The sequence below is a fragment of the Nelumbo nucifera genome, chromosome 5 (assembly GCF_055504915.1).
Source record: "Nelumbo nucifera cultivar China Antique chromosome 5, China Antique-T2T, whole genome shotgun sequence".
NCBI classification, from domain to species: Eukaryota; Viridiplantae; Streptophyta; class Magnoliopsida; order Proteales; family Nelumbonaceae; genus Nelumbo; species Nelumbo nucifera.
This window is the reverse complement of record NC_142653.1, coordinates 880,578-906,358: the sequence shown is the minus strand read 5'-3', so window position 1 is coordinate 906,358 and position 25,781 is coordinate 880,578. Positions and strand designations below refer to the sequence as shown.

General features: G+C 37.6%; 3 protein-coding genes across 4 annotated transcripts; 2 read left to right on the top strand and 1 right to left on the bottom strand.

The window, feature by feature from the left end:
* The first annotated feature begins 2,287 nt into the window (after positions 1–2,287).
* On the top strand, positions 2,288–10,107 carry LOC104603818 (NAD(P)-binding Rossmann-fold superfamily protein). The gene is made up of 5 exons (XM_010267974.3): positions 2,288–2,781; positions 5,282–5,624; positions 7,490–7,758; positions 8,517–8,713; positions 9,434–10,107. The coding sequence occupies exons 1-5, from the start codon at positions 2,592–2,594 to the stop codon at positions 9,878–9,880; spliced, it is 1,446 nt and encodes a 481-aa protein (XP_010266276.1). The 5' UTR covers positions 2,288–2,591; the 3' UTR covers positions 9,881–10,107.
* Positions 10,108–10,245: 138 nt separating this feature from the next.
* EXPA20 (expansin A20) lies at positions 10,246–13,386 on the top strand. The gene is made up of 3 exons (XM_010267977.3): positions 10,246–11,844; positions 11,984–12,302; positions 12,722–13,386. Exons 1-3 carry the CDS (start codon positions 11,715–11,717, stop codon positions 13,023–13,025), a joined length of 753 nt encoding a protein of 250 aa, XP_010266279.1. The 5' UTR covers positions 10,246–11,714; the 3' UTR covers positions 13,026–13,386.
* A 1,060-nt stretch (positions 13,387–14,446) lies between these two features.
* On the bottom strand, positions 14,447–20,234 carry LOC104603820 (AT-hook motif nuclear-localized protein 10-like). Of its 2 annotated transcripts, XM_010267979.3 has the most exons (6): positions 19,982–20,234; positions 18,765–19,429; positions 17,586–17,638; positions 16,279–16,410; positions 15,274–15,435; positions 14,447–15,030 (listed from the first exon to the last, which is right to left on the bottom strand). In XM_010267979.3, the coding sequence occupies exons 2-6, from the start codon at positions 19,219–19,221 to the stop codon at positions 14,791–14,793; spliced, it is 1,044 nt and encodes a 347-aa protein (XP_010266281.1). In that variant the 5' UTR covers positions 19,222–19,429; positions 19,982–20,234; the 3' UTR covers positions 14,447–14,790. The 2 variants fall into 2 exon arrangements, with proteins under 2 accessions (XP_010266281.1, XP_019054392.1); XM_019198847.2 differs by lacking the exon at positions 19,982–20,234 and having other exon boundaries at positions 18,765–19,742.
* Positions 20,235–25,781: the final 5,547 nt, after the last annotated feature.

The following is a 25,781-nucleotide window of genomic DNA, read 5'->3' as shown; positions in this document are numbered from 1 at the left end:
AATTTTCCAATTATTTGTTTAATAATTAGGAATTTTATGATTTAACTTTCACTAAATTTAATTACCAAAATTATTGCAAGTTGTGAAACCGTTCCCTCTCTACAAGTCGCGACACCGTTATCTGTGTGTGTGTGTGTTTAGAGAGAGTTTTTCTCTCGAGTTTTTCAAGGTTTTTATCCATCTCTCTTTTGGGGTGGCTCTCTTGAGTTTCTCTTTCTGTTGTTTCTTTTCTTCCTTCCTCCCCTGCTTTCATTCTTCATTTTTCCTCCCATCCGATTCTCTCCATTCTTTCCATTGTTGTTCCTCCCATCTATTTCCCTCACCTTTCCCATCTAGTTCTCTCCATTATTTGCCTATTTTTTTTTGTTTTTTCTTCTTTCTACAGGCGTTTTGACAAGTGGGTTACTTTCTCTTGGATCATGTATTGGGCTTTTGATACCAATGGATGTTGCTTGACGTTTTGCCATCCATGGTTAAATCTGTCCGCAATTCTCCGACAGATGCAATTCATGGTCAATTCCGTTCGCAACTCTCCTGTGGATGCAGTTCTGGAAGGCAATTACAGTCTCTGGTAGTGGTTGTAACATTTGGGCCTTTGCCGTTTTTTGCAGATCTACCCCACCCATATTATTACCGGCTCTTTATAGTCTCTTTTGGGAGCTTCTCCTATCATTTCTCTCATCGTTTGTGGTGGATTGGAGTTGTGCTTATATACTTTTGTTGATGATTTTAAGTTCACCTTTGTTTGATTGCAGAAGTTCATTATGTTCTCCTTCATCCATTTATATATTTTGAGAAATTGTATCTGGGTTCTGATTGGCCTTGTTGGCAATTCTCTATAATTGTATCAATTTCTTAAATGAATGAAATATGTTTAAGCCTTCAAAAAAATACCAAAATTAGTAATAGCACTTCTCACGTGGCGAGTATTACGTGACATGCATTTAGTAGAAATTAAAAGAAGAGGGTAAATTATACATGCAATTAATATCACTTGGAATTGCATTTAGTATGACTGTTTGAAAACCTGGAATTGCAATAAATGCAGCCTCTAATTCATATCAACTAAACCAATAATTAATGGAAACAAAAAATCACTAAAATTAGCCTAAACATTTGTTTCTAGAAAATCTTTAGAAAAGAATAATTTAGAAAAAAAAAACAATCGCATGAAAGGCTCAAAGTATTTTTTTGGGTAAAATACAAAAACCTCCCTTATAGTTTCATTTTAACAAATACTTCCTCTAAACTTTTGGGAAACTCAACAAAAAAACCTCCCTTTTGTCACTTTCTCATACAGAAACCATTAGACTTATGCATCATTTTTTCTAAATACCCATTCTACCCTTTTATACATTATTTTACATACAAAATTATTGAAATAACATTGTTTTAACTTGACAAAAACCTCCTTTAACGGCCATCTTCTAATGTTGTTGTCAAGTTAAAATAGGGCTATTTCAGTAATTTTGTATATAAAATGATTTATAAAAGGGTAGAATGGGTATTTAGAAAAAACCGATGCATTAGTATAACATTTTTTATCGAAAAGGTAACAAAAGGGAGGTTTTTGTCAAATTTCTCAAAAGTTCAGAGAAGGTATTTTTTAAAGTGAAAATATAAGAAAGATTTTTATGATTGTCAAAAATTTCGAAGGAGACTTTTGTATTTTACCCCTTTTTTTATAAAAAAAGGTTTAAAGTATCAACAAAATATGCTTCAATATAAGCTATCTTTCAATAAGTTCAATTCCAAAACTAACTGTTTTAAATGTTAATAATGGTGCGCGATCTAGAAGTTCCTAGCCAGAGGATGATTTGTACCTTAGTCGTGTAGCGAGCTGGACCAATCTACAAGAGAGAGGATTAGAGCACCTGAGGCGGTTAAACCAACGAGATCGCTCTGATGCTTAAGTTAGTATTATATTGTGATTGCGAGCTAGAATCTGAGTGCTAAAAAACTTGGATGCAAGTAATCGCGTGCACCTAAACGATGAACGTGTGAAACGGTGCTTAAACCTACCTCTTCCTATTAAAAAATTAAGATAATGATATACATGTGGTGTAAATTATAGATAGATTACCTCGGCCGAATCGAATATAAGATACTTTGGATCTTGGTTACAAAGTAAAAAAAAAAAAAATCAGTTTAGACTTTAGAGTTTAGAGGGGTCTTTATCAATCTAAAAGTTTAGAGGGTATTATTGCAAATGGAAGTTTATGAGTAATTATCAAGTACAGGGTCACGATACTAATCTATAAATTGTCCCAAAAAAATCGAGTTGGAGTAACTAATTACCACTGCCCAAGTACAACGCGGTATCTGAAATGAGGATCATCCATCCGTGTCATTGTTTATTAAGTTCCCATCTGATCTGATTCTGAAGACACAAGTAAAGTGTGAGTACATACTATATTCCCTTCCCAGATTTCCAAGTTGCCATTTCCCAATGCTGATGACAGACAATTAATAAGAGGAGTTGGCGCCACAACAAACAAACAAACCCGGTCACCAGTCGCTCTTCTCTACTACTTGCATTTAGTCTTCCACGCGAACCAAAGAAGTCGAAGGAGCATACAAAGCAGAAGAAGATGCACTTGAGCGAGAACGAAGGCATAGAGGGAAATACGTTCGTGGTAACGGGCGGGCTCGGATTCGTGGGCTCTGCTCTCTGCTCAGAGCTTATAAGGAGGGGAGCTCAACAGGTTCGATCTCTTGATCCTCGACTAACTTCTCCCTGGTCCGACGATCTCAACAAGATTGGAGTTCACTGCATCCAAGGTACTTCACCTATATCTCTTTCATCCATTCCTTCTCTTTTTCATTTAAGGATTGGATCTTGGTGGCTTCTGCCTTCTGCTTCTGATCCCTTACTCCGTCGACTTCCCTTTGACGATTTTAGGGTTTTGAAAACTGCTCTCCAATTGAACTGTTTGGCTTTCTGTTCCTTTGTTTTCTTTTTAATTCAGTTGTTTCATAAAAATTGTTGTTATCTCGTCAATGAAACTAAAATTAAAAATCCAAGTATGCTTCTCCAATCGGTAGGAAAACACTTAACAGTCAACCCCAACCACCCTCATTAAAATAAAAATAAAAGGAACAACCGTCCTGTCGTCCACTCACCATAAATAAAAGGAAAATTACTTATACATTCTTACCAAAAATTAAAAAAATAAAAGAAAATTACTTAAACATCCTTACCAAAAAATAAAAAAAAAAAGAAAATTACTTAAATTAAACGTGATCTATATCGCAACTGGACGCTTCCAACGCAGCTTCCAACATTATCCATAGTCGCACATCTCAAACATGATTGCCGTATAAGGTATAACCCATCAATGTCAACACATGTTAAATATATCTGAGATGTGCGACTATAGATGTTGTTGGAAGCTATATTGGTAGCGTCGTGTTGTTGCTAGCAGATCCGGGTTAGCTTCCCTTCTTTTCAGAAATGAAATAGGCTTAACAAATGTCTATACGTCCCTCACGTCACGAGTTCACATCTGCGCCCTACATGTGCACATCTGGGAACATCTCCGGAGATGTTTCCAATACACGGTTGGGATGTCCTGTGAGATGACTGTGGGGCGCCAATGTCAACTCTCATGTCACACGACCTTTATATTTTTTTTGATAAATGACCTTTATAAATTTTTCATAAATCCAAAATTCCCTGGCATTGCAAGTCTAGATGTTATCTTAATGGGAGAGTTAATAGTAGATGCCACCTTTCCTTTTTCCGTTAGTCTGTGTTTGTTTGAAAACAAAGGGAGGGAAAGGTAGGGAAACCTGTTATCAGATTCCGGTCAGACGGACAACTATTTTGGTGATTGGGTGAAAGATGGAACGGTTTGATCAATTTGGTTCTAACGGTTTGATTCATTCAAATATCAAATAAAAACCTGAACAGAAAAAAAGTTGAAAATGGTTCTAACTTATCATTTAAACAAAATTATAACAAGATAAGCTTACAAAAATAAATATTATAGGGTGTCGCCCATATTAACACATGTAAATTAGTTTAGGTTGACCAAGTAAGACTTTCTAGAACCAGGCAAACAAAAAATTGTTTTGGCTGATGTTTCCTGGTTTTTGCAGTCCTACTGTCTGGTCCAGTCTGAGTCTGGAAACAGTAGGTGAATATGATCCCTTTTGGTGAGGTGGCTGCAGTATGGTAAGGTGTAATGTTATTTGGCACATAAGAGTACTTTTTGGATTTAAATTGCATGTGTATTACATTATGTTGCATATAGATACGCTTATATTTTTTTTTCACAAATTCTTACAAAAATTGTATGTACAATTTACATAAATATATTAAGACAGCCACTTTGGTCATTATTGTATTTATAATCCAAGACTTGCAGGGTCATGCCTCATGGAAGTCATATGTCACCTATGTCCATGTGTATGTAGGGAGGCCAACTATGTGGCTAAATCAATTAGCCAATTGTAGTGCTACTGCTTTCCTAACGGGTGACAAATACACACAGTCCCACTTCTGCACAATGGCTACTGCAGAGGACAACAATTTTTGTTGTTGTCAATAACAAAAAAAAATGGAACCATGGAAGTCTTTCTTTTTAGGTTATCCAAGATTAGCATATTTAAATCCATCATTTGGATGGGATAGTTCCTGGTTTATTGGTTAGTAGTTAGTATTAATGAAGTTGCGAAATGTTGCAATAAATAAGGTGGGCGAACCAAATCTAAAGGTTTCGTATACTGCCTCTTTCCCTAATAGAAATTTCCTGGGATCCAGGACAGATATGGATGCATGTATCCCATTTAGTAGCTGATGCCATTCTTTTCTGTTTAGCTTGCTGCTTTTTGAACTGTATATGTTTTTCTTAATACTTACATCATCATCATAACCTTGTCCCAACTATATGGGGTTGTATGTTTTCTGACACAAACTTTTTATTTTTTGATTTGTTAAACCATTACATATTTTGGAATTTCTCAAGCAATAAAATACATTTTCAAATATACTCCTGCTGAAATGCTTGGGATTTTCACATGGAGAATTTGGAGCCCTCTGTAATTTGCATTGACATTTTTGTGGTCTAATACCATAAGACCAATAGTTAGTGGTAGAAAGTAAGAACCCTGGATGTACAGTGTACTGCTAGGGATATTCAAAATGGCTCTTGAGCACTCAGGCAAGATCTTCATGGGATCAAAAGTTGGACCACGCTGTGGCATTCAGTGATTAAACCTTTTCCTTTGTGTGTGTGTGTAACTATTCTAATTTCCCTTCAATTTTATACTTTTGCAGGGGATGTTAGCCAGAAAAAAGATGTTGAAAGAGCCCTACGTGGAGCAGATTGTGTTTTTCACCTTGCCTCTTATGGCATGTCAGGGAAAGAAATGCTTCAAGTTGGACGTGTTGATGAGGTGAATATAAATGGAACATGCCATGTATTGGATGCATGCCTTGAGTTTGGAATCAGGAGACTTGTCTATGTGAGCACTTACAATGTTGTGTTTGGGGGAAAGGAGATTCTTAATGGCAATGAAGCCTTGCCTTATTTGCCCATTGATGATCATGTTGATCCATATGGCCGTAGTAAAACAGTTGCTGAACAGTTGGTATTGAAGAGCAACGGTCGTCCTTCCAAGTAGGTGATTTTGCTCTAGGAATTTCACTGTTAGGGCATTCTCCCTTTTTCTGATCTACCTTACTTTTACTTGTGTGCCTGACGTACAGATGGGTTGCAACATGCCTTATGTTTCTATTAGAATTGGAATAATTGGATGATATTAAGCATCTTCCTTGTTGAATTTCTTCAGGACCATTTTTATATTCTGGCCATGCAATTGAAAATGCTTCCATCCAAAAAAGAAAATTTTGAAACACAAATGCCTTAAAATGGGTTTCCAACAATAACAGATACCCACCTCATGTTTCTGAAATTATAATTATCCCTCTGGTCAGAACTCAAAAGACAAATGCAGAAGGACAAAAGTACCCCTATCATTCTCCAGAATTCTTATTCAAAATTTTCAACTGTGCCCCAACTATTATATTATCAATAATGCCCTCACTCTTTCATGTTTAATATATGGTTACAAAAAACCAAAAGAACACTATCATCTTCAATCTACTTGGTTTCAATGTAATTTTACTTTAGCTAGATGTCCTAGACAATTAAAAAGTTTGAAGGTACCATATGATGGGGCAAGGTTAAAACAGTCATCATGAAAGTCTGAATATATCATGTGGCAGCATGCTATATGACAAAGTGAGGGTATTTTTAATTATCAAATAACTTGGTGCAGAGTATCTTAGAAACCCAGGGTGGGTGTTTGTTATTATTGGAAACCCCAAATAGGGTATTTGTAATTTACCCAAAAATTACAAGTGAAAGGCCTGAACAATCAAATTTGGCTTGTACTTGGAAGTCAAATAACATTATTTGACAGGGACGTTATGTTGCAACAAGGGGTGCCTCATTTATTTTGACATACCTTTTTTTGTTTTGTTTTTTGGTTCATTGGTTTCTATCTGTCTTATTAACTTCAGTATTAATCACATGTTTTTGTATGTTTCTCCAAAAGAATTCTTAATCTTGGTAGATTCTATCTAATGAAGGAACCTTGAGTATTCTTATGAAATCTAAATTCTTGTTTTCCTCCACTCAATATCAAACACATACAGCCTAGGAGATCTCTAATGCCATAAAGGACTACTATTGAATAGTTAGTTGGTCATTATAATCCAAACCATGGATCTTTTGTACTGTGTGCTTGCTGCAATTGAGTAGACAATGCTTTAAAAAAAGAACAAAGAAAATTAGATTCTGCTACCATGAAACTATTAGACCACGCTGAGTCTTACAAGTGAGGTCCTAATTTGCACCTCTTGAACAGTGATATAATTTGCACCTCTAGAGTCCAGAACCATACAAGTTCTCTCATTTAATAAAAGAGTGATCTCTAATATCAACCATGTAGATGTGTTGGTTTGCCAAAATGTCAAGACTCCAATAAGGTAAATTATCTCAGCTGTCTTGATAAAATACCAATTGCCTTTTTTTTCTTGATCAGCAACAGCAAAGAGAAACCTTATTGAATATAGAAAAAAGGAACACCCCTGCTTTCCAAAGAAATTGAAATAAAAGGGGGTCAGTAGAAAAAAAGCCAAGGGCTTGGGGTATTGTTTCCCAGGATGGGAAATCATGCATATTAGCAGAAATTTGGAGTTAGTGGTACCCTTCGTTTGGTGTTACTTATCCTTCCTGATTACACATTAAAAAAAAGGAGGAAATGTGGAGCTAGTAGGGTGGGTTGCAGGGGCTAGCCCAAAATAAAGGGGGGGCTGTGGCACATTTCTGATTTTATTTAAATTCTTTTAATTTTACAGCAATGGAAGTCTGATTTGTTACTGATCCAAGAAAAAAATCTGAAGGCTGAATAATGGGACTTATTTTTATACTCATGCAAGTTGCTGAGTCCAGGTGGCTTATGTTTTCATGTTGAATAGGAAGAAGAATGGGACCCATCTTTACACTTGTGCAATTCGTCCTGCTGCTATCTATGGACCGGGTGAAGAGAGGCACCTTCCCAGGATAATTTCTCTTGCAAAGTTGGGTCTTTCGACATTCAAAATTGGTGAATCAAATGTGAAGACCGACTGGGTTTATGTGGACAATCTTGTTCTTGCTCTTATATTAGCTAGCATGGGACTCTTGGATGACATCCCTGGGAAAGGACACCCTATAGCTGCTGGACAACCATACTTCATTTCTGATGGTAATGTTTGATTTAGTCTTTGCAACTGCTTTATTTTTTCTTGATTTAGTAACTATCATTATTACAATTGTTAATTTGAAAGGTTTCCCTACCTTTCCCTTCCTTTCCCTTCTTTTTCCTTTAAACCAAACAAACATAGCCTTAGGATTCAACACCTAATAGCTTTCTGAAGGACTTAGTAACGTTTACAAAATTTGGCATCAACACCAATAAAACAAAGCCAAAGGTGAAATTTCATTTCAATTCTTGTAGTCCTCTTTTAGAGCAATAATGTGGACATTATATAAACTTGTTTCCCAATCTAAATATTCATAATAACTCTCCAATTCAAATGTCTTTCAAAATTTGGCTTTTGACCTATTATAAGTCTCATATGGATTCTAAAGAGGAAATAACTTTGAATAAATACCTTCCAAGATAAATCTTAAAACTACCAGAGCTATAATTTTAAACTAAAAAAACCGAGATGTAGAAATCCTGTTGCAGACTGAATATGAATCTGTATAACGACTATAACTTATTCAATTCATGTGCCATTGGTGTAATCCTGGGCTTGTTGGACTGGTTGAAGTAAACTTCCTAATGATACTAAAATTATGCCAAAGCAAATTTTGACACCTCAAAGCTAGGTTGCATGATGATGAGCTTGATATGTTTTCTCTTTGGTTTTGACTTTTCGGTACCAACTTTTGTTGCTTTTTATCAATAATAATGCTTTTCTCGTCATTAGACATTCATGGCTATCTTTAATCTTACAGGTTCTCCTGTCAACACATTTGAATTTATCCATCCACTTCTTAGAAGCCTGGGGTATGACTTGCCAAAAGCTACACTAGATGTTCGGCATGCTCTTTTCATTGGACGTCTTTTTTCTGCTATCTATACTTTCTTATATCCATGGTTGAACCGGTCCTGGCTTCCACAGCCATTAATCCTTCCTGCTGAAGTATACAAGGTTCATTTCTTTGAACTTCCTTTAGTTTATACAACTATAGACATATTAGTTCCACAAGGGACCATTACTTGGTGTAATGGTAAAATCTCAGGCTGGCAATCATGGGAAACGTGTTCAAGTCTGAGACACTGGCTGCTTTGTGCACAAAAAAATGCCAAAGGTTATGATCTTTATAATCTTATCCAGTCTACCCCTCACAAGACCCCAGATCACTGGAACCAACATTGGATAATGGCCTTCTAGACATATTAGTTCCACAACTGCATGCATTTGTCATCTTAGATGAATAAGAAGATGCAAGTAATGAATATTGTATATTATTGTGAGTCATTTAAAAAATGGAAACTACAAGAACCTATCAGAGACCAAATCTTCAGCCTTACGCCCTTGCATATGCAACTAATCTGTAAGCTCTGCACTTCATGGTGGGCCAAGGATGTCAGATTACCTTGGCCCTTCAATTTAGAAAAGCAGAGTTCAAGATCTGGAAATTGCCTTTGCAATAATGCCCTTGGTAGATGTAGGACTAGGACTGCCTTTGTTTCTTTAGAGGGAATTGCACATCATTATCTATTTTAGGACTTCCCTGCCTTTTTTGGGCATATTCCTACAAAATATTATCATTCAATCTTGTGGATATGAAAAGTTCATGCCTTTTACTACCATTCATTCTTGTGGACATTGATGAACCATTTATCCTTTTAAGCTGCTGCCCAACAGGTTGGAATCACCCATTTCTTCTCTTTCCTAAAAGCAAAAGAGGAACTTGGGTACATTCCTATGGTGAGTCCCCAAGAGGGCATGGCCATGACCATCTCATACTGGCAAGAGAAGAAGAGGAAAGATCTAGATGGGCCTACCATATATGCCTGGCTCTTCTGTGTGATAGGAATGACTGCATTGTTCTCTGCTGCTTGGTTGCCAGACTTTGGGCCTGTGGAATTCATAAGATCCATTTCCCTTTTCTTCTTTCGGTCAATGTTGATGGTACGCTTGGTGTTCCTTTTGGCTGCCATGGTTCATGTAGGTGAAGCAACATATGCATGGTACTTGGCAAAGATGGTGGACCCTGCAAATGTAAGTGGATGGTTTTGGCAGACATTTGCCCTTGGAATGTTTTCACTGCGTTTCCTGCTTAAGAGGGCAAGGATGAAGAAACTAAGATGAGTTTTCCCTTTGTGAATTGTTAGTGGTATGTATTTAGCTAATAATACATGTATTAGATTTGAGTGAGAAATGAAGTACAATACACATAGTTGTTTACATTTTCTTATCCTGAGCCAAGTCACATAGGGGAATGCTGGTCTGAAAAAACCGAAGCAATACTGATTTTGTAATGGTGCTCTTAATAGCTTAATGAATGTGATAATAACATGGTCTGAATTTAGGCTGTATTTTGGATTGGAACAATATGGTTCCAAAACAGAATCCTGAGAACTGCGGAGCTTTTAACCTTAATCATGTCTCCATTATATCCGATTTTGGGATCTGTAGGGGACATAGTAATCTCATTAACCATTTGTTTTGCGTTTCCGTCTAGTGGTCCCATCTGTGAAGTTCTCATCATCTCATGTTCTCTTATGCAATTCAATCTTTATTCATTAAATCATTTGAAACCATAAGGGAGGTTTTTATGCTTTAACCCTTAAAAAACAAAGAATATATATTTAGAAGATTCCATGGGCAGATTACCAAACTTGACAACCAAAACGCGAATTAGGGAGGATCTTCTGTCCTCCAGTGATTTCGATCTATGAGAACAGACTAACGGAGAACAAAATCAATAATGTGGGTGTGCTTACAGGTTGAAAGTCGAAAACGGGTTGAGGGGCTAGGATGAGTTATGGGACCCACAAACCATTCCGTCTCTCTTTATTGATCGGATTACATTTTACACTTTTCTCGATTCTGAATGGTTTGTGGGTTGGGTTTCACCCACTACTCTAGGCAAATAACTTAAAAATTGGTTGGTTTTTACTCGGCCCACACCAAATCCCATCCAATTATCACCTCCAATAAACCATTTTAGCTTGGACGACGGAAAAGTTTTTGATCCGGAACCCACCGTTCAAAACCATACAATACAATTATACAAATACAATCCAGTTAGGTTTTGAATTTATAGTTTTATACCAGTCCGGATGAGGCAGGCACACATGGTGAACATTTTGAGTAGATAGTTATTATATTTATGGGTGAAGTTACAACTTACAATTACAAAAAATCATCAGGGACAGAGAATGCGGGCTTCCGATTTCAGAAAGAAACTAAAGAGTGGGCTAGGGCCTAGAGTCTTGACTTCCAAAATCCAAATCCCATAAAAGACCTAAAATCTCAATGAAAGTGGTCAGTAGTGCCCCGTAATTTTGTGAAAAAAAAAAAATAAAAGTGAGCAATATGTGCATTTCCCGCTAACTTTTGATCTTGTCAATGCATCTTCCCTCTTTCCTGTTTCCCCACCGTCTCAAAAGAAGAGCCCAACAACTAAACAAGCAAAAGAAACCCTAACCCAAACAATAATTCAATCCCTTTGGATTCTAATTCTATCTCTTTCCTCTTGAACCTTGATACTCACACAGACACGGCAATGTCCGCCATCAAAACGGAGCCGAAATGCCGAATACAGGCGCCAATCCTTTTTGACTGTCCATTTTTTTTTTCCAGAAAAGGCCTTTGCTAGAGTCTAGAGATCGATATACTTGTGCTCTCACCTCATCAGTCACTCCTATGGCCAGGCTTTGAGATCAGATGTCATAATGTGAACTGAGGCTGAGCGTCAAATAATTTTCAGGGCCAGACCCAGAACCTCCTCATCAAGTGCTAACGGAGTTTTTTATCAAGCATCAAATAATTCAAATCAGCCCAATCTCTAAGGAGATTTAAAGTCATTTCCTAGAAATGACATATGAAGGAGCTTATTAGCATCACAGTTTATAAATCTACTGCTTCTCAAGAGTCAAGAGTCCTCCTTTCTCATAATCATTCATAGTTCATAGATGAGATGGTTATTTTCCGAACTGCCGTTTTCTCCTTTATATTATTAAACCTAAGCATAACAACTGCCCAAGAAGCTGAATGGAAGTCCGCCACTGCAACATATTCTACAGAAACAGATGGGTCGATTATCACCGGTACTTGCTTTGCCTTTTAAACTTCTTTTTACAAGGTTTCTGCATAGTGGTAGCTTTATAAAGCAATGTTCGGTTCTATTAAACATTGATTAAAAGGCATTGTCACCATTGTCAATCCCGTCATTGTTCGGTGTTGCAGAAGGAGCTTGTGGTTATGGGGACCTTCACAAGGCAACCTATGGAAAATACAGTGCTGGTCTTAGTAGTTTGCTATTCAACAGAGGGCGTACCTGCGGAGGGTGTTTCGAGCTTAGGTGTGTGGATCACATCCTCTGGTGTCTGCAGGGAAGCCCATCTGTCATCATTACTGCCACGGACTTTTGTCCCCCAAATTATGGGCTGCCGGCCGATTATGGTGGCTGGTGCAATTTCCCACGAGAGCACTTCGAGTTATCTGAGGCGGCTTTTGCTAAAATAGCAGAGAGAAGAGCTGATATTGTGCCGGTTCAGTACAGGAGGTGAGAGATTCCAAACTCCAAACCCATGGATTAGATGATTGTTTCAGCTCCACCTTTATCAATATATGAATGAAATCTTAAGTCCCTACGAGTAGAAAATAGAAACGGTAGAAGTTTATAAAAACAAACAGAGACCGTATAGGTGTAGCCATTCATTCAACTATACTGTAGTTCACGAAGGAAAAAAAGAAAAAGCAAACCATCAATCAGCAACCTCTTGCATGGGCAATACCTAAGAAATCCTGATGATTCAATGGTCCTAACCTTGTAAAACATAAAATGCAAGGCAGGGCCATTATTCTGTGTAATTGTGTATTGTGTATTGTGTATTGTGTGGAACCATTTATTTAATTAGGAATCCTTTTGTTAAGATTTCGGTGTTATAATAAAAGAGAGCTCAATTTCGTGTGTGGGTGTAGGGTGAAGTGCACCAGAAATGGAGGGTTGAGATTTACATTGAGCGGGAGTTCTTACTTCTACCAAGTCCTGATCGCTAATGTTGGGTTGGATGGCGAAGTGGTGGCAGTGAAGGTGAAGGGGTCAAAAACGGGGTGGATACCCATGGGAAGGAACTGGGGTCAAATCTGGCAGTGCAATATCAACCTTAAAGGACAACCTCTATCTTTTGAGGTCACAAGCAGCAGCGGGAAGACTGTTGCATCTTACAATGTTGCTCCACCAAATTGGCAGTTTGGTCAGACGTTTGAAGGAAAACAGCTCTGAAACTAGGAAAAACTTCCAACCCAGAGTACCGACCAGGCAAGTTGGTAAGAAAGGGAAGAAGAAACCAGAGTCCAGAGGGGACAACTTAAAGAAAGAAAAAAAGGAAACCGATATTAGATCTTATGGTCCCATTAATGTAATCTCCTTTTCAAGAATGCAGATTAGAGAGATACTGAGGAATGATGGCAAATCATGATTGATATCAGGGAGGAAAAAGTGTTGTGCCTTAACCTTACCAATGACTTTTTCTTTCTTCTGAATTTGGGCTCTAAATGTGTTTTTTCTACTTTCAGTTGGTAGACAGAGGGCGTTATTGTTGTTTAGTTTAAAGATGGTTTAATATTACTGTTGTAATTTGTAGTAAAAGCTAAAAGCAATGCTCTACCTCTACTTAAAATTAAAAGCATAGACTAAGGGCACCAATCAGTACAGACTAATAACACACGCGGTAGAGGAGAAAGATTTCAAGAGAGTCTTCACTCTTCAGTGTAGGTGTGTAAGGGTTTTTATCTACTTTTTAACTTAAGCAACTATGCATATGTAAAAGGGGATTTATACTGAAGGAGGATATTGTCCAGAAAGCCTCTGAGCCTCTGCCACCAAAAAACTAAGGGCTAGGGTTAAGGTGATGTGTTATATGGGAGGAAGTAAAGCCCCGTCCTTGACTCCTGACTCTTTGGTGTAGGACTGTAGGGTGCATTTAGCCAGTTCATTAAATTGGTTATGAAGATTAAAGATTTAAGGCTCAGGCCATGACACCTTTCAATACCAAGAAAACAAATTTGGCATTGCCCACCCAGGCTGTAACGTCGTCCATCGCCTTGTTCTCTCCTTGGACATGACATGGCCCCACCACGATCATTAGGATTTAGGTTAAGGAATCAAATTCACTGTAATCAGCGGATCGAATCGGATAAGGCAATATTTGAATTCGAATTCAATTAGAAAATCCGATATTTAAATTCTATATCCGACGAATATTGAAAATTAATATCCGAATTCAAATCCGATTAAATATTTGAATATCCAATTCGATTCAAATTCGATTAATTAATTATTTTAAATAATTAATAAATATACAAATTATTTATATAACTTAATTATTATATAAAATATTTTATATATTATATATATAAATTAAATAATCGATCAAATTCAAATATTTATTAAATCGAATCAGGTCATATCCATATTTGAATTCAATTAACTATTCAATAAGAATAGAATATCCATATTCGACCTATTAATAATCGAATCATCCAAATTCTTCAAATTTTCGAATACCGTTGACACCCCTATTCATGACCTCCTCCAGTCGTCGTCCTTGATAAAGGAGAGAGAGATCTGAATCATGATTTTGATTCATGGGGTGGCACCATGATTGCGTGAACCGCAGCATCACAATTGGCAGATAACCGACAGAATCTGAATCACCACATTTTTTATTCTAATATATCTGAAACAACACAACGTTCCATTCCATGGGGGAAGGATAGAATCATCACACACACAAGCTCGCCAGTCGCCACCAGCGATCCTTCCCCATTAAACTCAGCGCCACCTACAGGCTACAGGCTACATGGCTACATGGCTACAGGGCTACATAACATATAAGTTAGTAGAGAGAGGGAGAGAGAGAGCATGGGATTAAATTACAAATTGGGGGGGAACAGTGGAAGTAAGCTATGACATACAACGGAGGATCACATTTCACATTCCTATTACACAAAAGTGTGGGAAACAAGCTGATGTTTTTTGATACTTCTCACTTCCACAGCATGTTCGCCATTCCCTGTGTATTGTTATTATTGCATGCCCCTGTACTCTGCTGGTTAAGGGGACTTCCTGGTCCACCTGAGGACTCACTGAGGGTGCCCCGGGATGGTGGACTCCCAGCCCCTGTTCCTGTTGGCCCACCACCCCCCGCTCCAATCTTTGGTGGTTCCGATGGGTTCATTGCCTTTGACTCTTTCCGCCCTTCTGCAATAAAACTTCCAACCACCACCTGCAGCAGCAGCATTACCCTATTCACGTCACATTTATATGCTGTATGGTATAACAAATTATATGCTGCAACAATACCCTATGCATGCTTTACCACATTCATTCTGTAAACACATTTCTTATTGCCCTATATTCTGCTCAATGAAACATTAAAATTAATTCATAATTAACCATAGCAACAGTAGGAAAAAAACTGTTGGGAAGGGAACAGGGTCCTAGATTAGAGCTAGGAATACAACTATACCTGGACAGGGGATGCTGCAGTCAAGAGCCCAGCCACACCACCACCTAACACACGCCCATCTGGACCAGCAAGGGAAACACTCAATCCACCAGTTCTGCTGCGTTGACCACCACTCTCTGACAGAAGGAAAGAACCAGAGAGTGACAGGATTTCAAATCGCCCCTGCATTTGAATGAACAAATCAGCTTCAGATGGGTATAATATTAATTAATATACAACAAGCATTAACATGTAAGAGGTAGCTTCTCCATCCACAGCTGCCACCTCTCCCCCCTCAAAAAATGAAATTTTGCAAAAAGCAATTATGTAAGAATCATGGACATTGTTCATAGGATTTCAAATCGCCCCTGCATTTGAATGAACAAATCAGCTTCAGATGGGTATAATATTAATTAATATACAACAAGCATTAACATGTAAGAGGTAGCTTCTCCATCCACAGCTGCCACCTCTCCCCCCTCAAAAAATGAAATTTTGCAAAAAGCAATAATGTAAGAATCATGGACATTGTTCATGTCCTAACCCTATTTGGCAAACAAATAACCCATTATAATATCATTTTCCTATTCAACTATCATGAATCTAATACCATTCAAAGTTTGCAAGCATATATCCAGAGGTATCTACCAGGAAAACATTTTCAAACATGCAAATACATGTCAAACCAATTCATAGTTTTAATCTAGGAGTGCAAGAACCAAGGCCACACCAGTCGCAAACTCGTAACTGTATAAAATCTCTCTCTAGATTCATGGGCCATACAACAGGGGTGGGTTAGCCCACCCCCATACTGAACCCTCCCAACTGTTTTTTTCTTTATTAACATATTTTGACAGGCCACTGAACCATGCCAAAGAAATGGCTGATGTTAGATCCAAACAAACAAAACAATAATAATAATAATAATAATAATGATAATAATAATAATAATAATAATAATAATAATAATAATAATAAATGGTTAATCTAAGACAAAGGCAAGTGTCACATATATTAATAGCGAACCTCATAAGTTACAGTTCCACCAGATGTTGCTGCTTGACGCAGTGTTACATTAGATATAGCACCATTTGCTGAAAGAATGCACACAGCCCGTGGACCATTTTGTGAAAATGACATTATTTTTGACGACACATCCTGGAAACAGACAAGATTTTTCAGTGGAGAACTAGAATATTTACAGAAAGACAGTAGTCTACAAAATGCCACCAGGTAAAACCTACACGCTATGAGCAGAGTAAATTAAAATTTTATCAACTTCCCCACAAGTATACAAGAGTGACTAGCATTTTTAACACTAATACCACCATGTAAAACCTGTGCATGATTCATCAAGGGTAGAATAAGAAATAACAAACAGATCATGACTATCAACATAACGAACCCAACTGTTTGGTTATATTGCTACCTCAATATAAATATAATAAGAGTAGAAGGATGCCTGTTTCAGTTCATCAGGGGAAGATAATAATAGATGATGTCTACAAAATGGGGCTATTAAAGCGCCTACTATGCAGAATGGTATGCCTTGGAGGAAACAATTCAAGGAGGGCCCTACCATGTTAAAAGGGCAGCCAAGTGCACGACGCTCCCGCCAATGCGGGGTCTGGAGAGGGACAGATGTACAGTCTTACCCCTGCAGGTTGTTTCCAAGATTTGAACCCTGATCACAGAAGTTGCAATGGAGCAACCTAACTGTTGCGTCAAGGCCCACCCCTCAAGTGATCAGGTGCCTACCATGTTCTTGCAGCCAAATACACCCTAATCTTCAAATCATTTGAATTGAATTCAACAGCCAGCAGAAGTTGCAACAAGGTGTGGGGTACAAAATCCAAGGTCTAGAAGCGAACACATGGTTTCACTGTCACCAGTTGATCAGTTTAACTGTCCAATATGATCCATGTCTGACAACATTGGTTTTGATTGGCTAGATTGTGCCTCCATATAGCTGAAATATCATGCTTATATAGACAGAGAAATCTAGTATAGAACCCAATCCATTTTACCCTTCAGATGAATATCTGTTGTTCCCGATCAGTACATTTTCAACCATAAGAGTAACTACATAATAAATTCATGTCTAGGTAGCACAAAAGCAACAGAAACATTTACAGTTAAACAATTGCTCCCGTAAGTCAATCCCTTGACAACAAATCATAGCCACCATCACAACAGCTACAAGTTAATGGTATTAATAATGATAAAACAATAACAATGAAAATGATTATTATAGTTTCTATGACAGTGACAATAAGAAAAATTATAACAATGACAACAACAGCAAATTAATAACAGCAACAACAGACAAGTACCTCTCCAGCTTTAACCGTGATAACATGAGGTGTAAATCCAATACCAGCTGATCCTGCAACCCAAGACCTTGATAAGGAATTTGAGGAAAAAGAAACACTGTATAATAATTAAAGCAATAGAGCAGCGGAAATGAAAGAAGAATAACCTTTCCTTTTTATTAGCCAAAACAAAATAAGAAAGAGAAACAAAGCATTAATGTTTTGAAATTAATTAAAAGCAACAGTTCTAACTGGGTGGTATTTTAAAATTAAATCATTTCATCCCACAGAACTTTATAAAATAAAGTTTTCCCTTTTTTACCATATTCTGATTTTTACCGTCTCTTAGCAAGATTGGGCCCCTATAAATGATCATAGCATTAGTACCAGATAATTTATTTTGTATGATAAAGTTATTAAAGGGAAACAAACAGAACCAGCAGTGTTTAGTGTTTACTATACATATCCCAGTTAAAATTAAAAGAGAGAGAGAGAGAGAGAAGAAGAAGAAGAAGAAGAAGAAGAAAACAAATTACTCAGAAACAGAATAAGATCTAATGACAAATTTCTACCCAAAAAATTAAAAATAAAAAATAAAAAAGAACCTCCAGGAAGAAAAGAGAAAATCCATACTTAAACAGGATTTATGGACTGCTACGTTAAGGAAAGACATAAAAGTAGCAGCGTGGCATAAAAAAAAAGAAATTCAACAACCAACAGAGTCAATAATCAAAAAAAAAAAAAAAAAAAGAAATAACAAGAAAGGGCATATATGTAATTTTGTCAAGTCGGATCCAACACATCCCAATTTCCGGCAAAACTCTCAATTGCCTTTGTTTTCCTGTTTTACAGAGTCATCCATTCATCTCCCCCGTATCTATCAACCCCACTTCCCCGTCAGAACCTAAACTAAATAACCACCCCCACTCCAGCGGATAACAAGCAAAATTCAGATCTCATCTCAACCAAACATTTAAGTCAGAAGGCCTGTTGCAGTATAGTAAGATTAATAAGATTTCATCTCAACAAAATCAAATATTCCCCCATCTCTCCATCCAAATATCATCCACCACCACGTGACAGACAAAGATAACGAGAGAACGTCAAACACAATCAAACTGAACCATAGAATAGAAAGTAGAAACAATACAAAAAAAGAAAAGAAAAACCACGCGTATTTGAAGGAAAGAGAAAAGCTACCCAGTGCAGCCATTTGCTGCTTCTTGCCCGAGCCTGGTGGTCGACCCCTATTTTTCTTTATGGACGACGATGGCGAGGCCGCCGAAGAGGAAGAAAACCCGCCGCTGGCAGGGACACCGCCACCGGGTGATGTAGGTGTCAATGCGAGAGCCATGGTTCCGTCGGGGCCATACTTCCTGGGCCTTCCTCGTTTCCGCTTCATGGGTTCCCCCATGTTCATGTTAAGGCCGTGCTGGACGATCGCGCCGGCAGAGCTATCACCACCAGAACCTCCACCGCTGGTTTGGTAGGAAGGAGTGCTGCTTGTAACAGGTTTGTACACTGCTGTCCCGTCGGAACTGAAAGCTAATCTCATGTTCGGTATCCCCGACGGCTGAGAAGGGACTGGGCTTTTTTGAATGCTGACACCGAACGATTCTCTACCCGACATGATTCCCGGTTCAGATCCGGACATCATGCATGGAATAGGAGATTCCTATACACCATACAAACCCCCTAGATATCACAAGAACTTGATAAATGTGAAAATTGGACCATGAACAAACCCAGAATTCCTACTACTCGGGTTTCTTCTGCGGTTGTTTCGGTAAACTCGAAAGAACAAACTTTCCTGATATTGCCTTCAAGAACCAAATGCTCAGATGCTTCTCTGCTACTAATGTTAGCTGCCAAGTTGAGAAAAATCCCTTTAGACTCTGACTTTTGTAAGAAATTGTTACAAAACCTCTAAAAACAGTGACTGTACTAAAAAACTTAACCGCAGATAACTCAAAACACGAAACATCGAAGAACCCAAAACCCGATATTTATTAAACCCTAAGCACACTCTAAACAAGCCCTAAACCCTAGTACAGGAAAAAACTTGTTCTTTCACTGAGAAGTAGAAGAAGAATCAGAGGACTCTGCAACAGAAACCCGAACAAAAATCTAGTACAGAAAACAAGAAATACAAAATCCTAACAGGAACCTAGAGAAGTTACGAACCCTAATTTACAGAGGTAGAAAAAATTGATTTTTTCGAAATCCAAGGCAAGATCCTACAAAAAAGCAAACGAAATTCATATTCTCATCACAAAATACGTCTTCCCCTCAGAAATTACCAACAAAAATTCTCTCTTTTTTCGGGTTTTATGGAATTAAAATATAAAAAAAATCACCCAAAAAATAGCAAAAATCCGGAAATTCGAAAATGAAGCAGAAATTCGCTATTTTCTTACCTTAAAAAAAGAAAAAAATACTGAGAACCTGTTACAGAAATACAGAGATCGAAGGAAGAAAGAAGGAAAAGATTTTTAGAGTTTGTGAGGGAAAACTGAGAAAGAGGTTGAGAGCACTCTATTAGAAATGTTAGGAATTCAAGAGTATTTCGTTATATTTTAATTTTTTTTTTTCTCCTTTTTTTTCATGCCTTCTCTCTCTTTGGGGCTTTAATAAAAAAGCAGGGTTAAAGCAGGCCGAAATTGCTTTCGTACAAAAATATTAAAATAAATAAATGCATTAACTCCAACGCCCTCCCCCTTTCAGCCTTTTTTTTTTTTTTAACCTACCCTTTTTTACTAATATTTCTTTTCCTTTGCTTTTTTCGTTCTCTCGTATTTCAATAAATAAATAGATTTTTTCTTTTTTTCCCCGTTTTTTTCGGCAAAAAAGAAGACAGAGATTTCAACTTCTCTATAAATCGGCGATGATTAAAGAGATTTCAAAAGATTCAAGAAAAGAAAAAGCGATTAATTGGTGCAGTCCAAAATGAGATAAAACGACGGCACCATCTACAACTGATTTGGACATAGCAGGCCAAAATTAATCATTGGTAGGGTTAGTGAGGACCGTTGGATCATTTAAAAATGGTGCTGCTGAAGTCATATTCGTTGGATAGAGCTCCGGTTCATGAGACTTTTCTTGGGGGAGATATGGGATCCATTTTTAGCGCCGGATCACTGCAATAATGCTTTATCATTTTCAACAGAAGAAATTAATTCTAATACTCTCTTGGCGTGGCATTACAATAATCATAATTAATGAAGGAAGCGTTGCTGTAACTTCAATAGATGAAAAAAAGAAGTAATATTTTATTTTATTTAATAAACTTTTCAAAGTTACCGGTTTTTAAATTAAGTTGATTATTCAAATTTTATTGCAAAGAGCATTCGCGTGAAGTCGGTCACTTGTGCTTCTTTTTATTTATTTATTTTTTTCTTTGTTGAATGTTGGAGATCCCACCCACCGTAACACTTCTCCAATAACACAGTGACTGAGTGAGTAGCTTACTACGTGTGTGATTGCAAATCAGCAATGAACAATATAAATCGTCATAATTATTTATCAGTAAGAAGAAGCTAACATCGAATCTTCAATTGGTTTGGAGGAGGGGCGGGTGGGGGGTGATGTGCAGATGACTTTTTTTGTTTGAGTGGAGATGATAGTTTGCTCTAACCAAACATATATCTCTTAACTCTAATTAATTGTAACAGGACCACACTTGGACAACCGCCAAAATCTCAGGCATTTTTTAAGTTTTTTCAGAGAATCTTTTCGGCAATGAGGAAAAAGACGAGAGTAATGGACGGCTTTATCTTTTTTTTTTTTTTTCCATTCTTTCTTTTTACAGCTGGAACAGATTAGTTGAATTAGTATTCAAACATTTCTTCATGTAGAAAATAAAATAAATTATTGAGGGTACCGTATCAGTATGGGTATGGACCTTCAAAGCTTTATGAAAATCCAAATCCAAAAACAAATTAAAAAGCTTTTTTTTAACCCCCAGGCGGCCAGGCCCCAGCCCAAATGCCCAATGGTTTCAGGTGTGTGGCGTCGTTGTGTGTGTTAGGACTTGGGCGTATTTTATCATTATCAGATGCCGGGCCTTCCTTCTCCCAAATACAAATATGCATTTTCATATTTGACTGATTTTCGTTTAGGATAAAGACAAATCACCCACACCACACCACTCCACTCGCCTGACCCATGCATCTCTCTCTTCTCTCCTCACGAGCCAGCAGCCTCTCTGTGGAGTGTGTATGTAGAGCTGATGGTGGACCCCATTTTGGACGACAAACGGACAAAGCATCCGTCCGTCCATCGGCCCACAGGCGCCTCCAATCTTCAACTCTCTATCAACTTCTTCACCTCACCTCTAGCAAGTAGCAATCAGCAAAGCAAATAGCAAGAGCCAAGAACTCGTACTTGGCTCTGGCTGTATCTGGCTTTGCGCTTTACAGAAGCTGGGACCCTGCGACCATGGTCAGCCTTCATGCACCGTATGATCATAGATCTTTTCATCATTGCATGGTCGTCATGATCCTATATAGCACTTTCTCAGGCAAAACAAAAAAAAAAAAAAAGCATCATGATCAAAGCACTTCAGCCATCTAATCGGAGTTTTCCTTTCCTTCAATTGAACGAAAGATAAAAGAAGGAAATCATTCAACTTCAACTAACGGATAACTTTCAAGGATCTTCTCAATCAACCTGTAGTCTCTTTAGTTGGGTTTTCCGTTGACAAGGTTTTATCAGAGAAGCGAACAGATGAAATTCAACTAATTCACGTAATTTTCTAACACTCCCAATCACTATGGAAGTGGAAGGTATTACATAAACTGTGCTAAGTGGTAGGTATTATTACTCAAACTCCAATAGAAGCAGATGTTTGTTGTTGAATACAGACAGTGAACGTCCAAGTCCAACCCTAGAATTAGAAAAAAGAGGACGACTTCCATTTTCCAATTCCATACAAGAAGATATCATATTACTCAAAATTCAAGTAGTAATGAGCCTAATAGTAATGGCCTCGCCTCCTCTCTGTTTTTACTGGAGATCAGAGGAGGAAATTAAAATTTAAAACCTCAAACTCAATGGAATATCTTACAACGGTCATGGTCGGTCACACGGGAAGTTTCTACAATGTTGGAGATCGAGCCCAGAGTCCACCAGCCTTGATCAAAAAAGAAAACTGTTCATATAGCAATTCATTACAACTTTAGAAGGGCTTGGTCCATTGGACTTCCGTCTCGTTGCTTCACACTACTACACTACATGAGTCATGACATTCCAATCTCATCAACTTCCAGTCTTCCACTTCAATGGACAAGGATATACTCATTGAAGTCTGAAGAGGAAACTTCAATGCTGTTATTTTGCGCTATAATGATGAGGCAGCCACTTTTATCGATATTCAATGCTACTGCTATTGACTGCTCAGAATCATAATCATAGGCTTCCTTTGCATCTATTTGTTGCTGAAAGACTAGAAGCTCTGCAGAGAAAAAGACGGTGACTCTGGTAGGATCACCTTGGATTAGTCCGTGATCTTTCTTTTTGGCATTTTGTCGATCAACCGATTAGTCCGTGAAGCTGATATCTTTATTGAAGATTTGTAGTTTATTAAAGGACTTTTGCTGCAAGTATTTCCTTCTCTGTTTTGTTTAGTGGAGAAGTTAGGAAAAGGGTTGACAGGAGGAAGTTCTTAGAAAAGGAAAAGCACATATTGGCATTAGTAGTGGCTTGAATTTCTGGTAACAAGTGGGGACTTCTAATAAAACAACTTCTAGAGAAAAAAAAAAAAAAAAAGGTTGGTTTTGCACTACTACAATAAAGACTTGTATAGGTTGGGCTTAACACTGAAAAGTTCCTTCACATGTCCCAAGTTTGGTTGAGCACCAAAATTTTCAGCGTTTTGGTCTTTGCATTGATTTATATCAGAGGGCTTGTCATTTTTAGGTCCAAGGGTGGCAAGTTTATACTTAGAATAGAAGACACCAGCCTGGAGATATCTACTAAAGCATCTGAGGAAGTGATACTACAAGATCTATCCTGGCTTGTTCTTAACTGGGATGAAGATAACGGTCCTACTAGCAACTTAACTATGGTTCTGGAAGATGAAAATAGTATTTGATTTTTGAGCTGGAAAAATCTGATTTCAACTCTTCTCAGTTTCCATGCAATTTTGTTGTCCATTAGTATATTGGCTTGGGATTTTTGTCAACCATTTGGAATAAAAGAAATGATGGTTAGGAATTAAATATGAGAATCAATTGATGGTAGTAGGAGGGCATGCTTGGAGTGGTAATGTGTGACTTAGCTGTTAGCTTCACTTGTAAGATGTTAATTCACTATTTCTGCCTGACTTGATAATTTTCTTATATGTTTTCATGCATATTTAAAGTTCTGCATATGCTTCAAATAACTGCAGTATTTCTCTATTCAACATGTAGCATATGCTCAAATCAGCATATTTGTTCAAGTGTGGACCCTCCAAAAGTATTGGTTTACCTTATAGTGATTGATTTGCATTCCATCATTATAGACAAGCAGTTGGCTGGCTATATGAAAAGTCTCCCAAATCCCTTCATTTTTGGCATAAAATATTTTTCTAACAGTTGAAAGAGGCCCTAGGTATACAAAAAGGAAAATTCTTCAACTGGTATGTTAAATAGGTGAATTGGAAGAACTTTGGGAGAATATGCTTTTCTATTCTTCTTTCAATGTATAGAGTTTATTATATGCACATGCACATATGGTGCACACTTGTCTATCCTTCAAACCAAACACAGCCTAAGTTAAAACAATTGCCACCAGCATACAGGAAAGCAGGCAATAGCAATGGATGAAGAAGTACAATAAGAGCCTGCAAAGGGAACACCATACACTTACCGTTTTCATGTTCCAAAAGAAGGGACTTCGAAAACTGATGACCTTATTCATGGTGAAGTAAATATTAAACTTACTTCATTGAAACAAGTTTGATTACAACAGTTCTCTGTTTTCATTATTGATGGTTCTTGCCCTTGTGATGGAATAATGATGGACATTGTGTCATTAATATATTTTACATGCTCATCTGATGCCTGTTGGCCCTCTTTTTACACTAGTTAGTAGTTGTACTTGCTGAGCTGTTTTCACTACCACTTGCAGTTGTTATAAAATCCTGGACTGGTAAGCATGAGAATGTGGATTGCAGGGGTCTTGAGAGGGGTGGAGTGGGATATAGACCTACCCTTCAGCATGAAGTGGCCTCTCTCAGGCTCAAACCCGCATTTTCACACTTGTTAGCCTGAAATGTTACTATTGCATCAATCAATAGCCCCTTTTGCATACAGTTATATATTTCTATTTTGTATATCCTGTTAATTTTGTTTCTTTTAAGATCAGTTGGAACTTAGACACACTTGGAGACTTTGCAATTATGAGAAGCAATGGCCAACCAGATTACAACTTCTGTGTCACAGTTGATGATTCTACCATGGCCATTTCACATGTTATAAGGTAAATTTATTGAAGTATAGTGCCACCCTGATACCATGATAATAATGTTTGTGGCTTTGTGCCAACATTTCTTGTTTCTAGATTGTTTCTTACTATTTTCACATTCTTTGCATTTCAGGGCAGAAGAGCATTTGCCAAATACTTTAAGGCAGGCATTGATATATAAATTATAAAGTAATTATTTTTCTTTAATTTTCTGCCTGATTCCCCTACTATCAGGGTTGCAACTTGGGCGGGCTCGGGTTGGGTTCTTGTCAAATTTTGAATGGACTTGGCCTGAAGGCCCAAGTCCGAAACCATGTAAAATGCTAATTTGGGCCAACCCGAGTTGCACCCCTACCTACTATTAGTGGCTCTTATCTTTCAGTTAATGCAGGGAAATTGGTAATCAAATGTTTTATCATTTTAGAGGCTCTAAGATTTCCCATGCATCACTTTGTGCATGTTTCTCTAATTCTCGCTCCTGATAAAAGAAAACCATCGAAACATCATGGTACAACTTCAGTGTTAATAAATGTACTCAGTCTGTTAACTCCTCAATAACATATGTATCATTTTGACAGTTCAGGGAGGAGTATCTGCCTCGGGCCATGGTGAACTACCTAGACTCCTGGGTTGGGTGTTGGTACTGAAAATGAATTTTTTACCCTTGAACAGCTTGGTTAGTGTTTTGCCCTAACTTTCTCCCTAAGAAAACTCTGCACTTTTATCATTATGGTTGTTAAAATGCAACTTTTTTAAAGCTAAAGTTTTTTA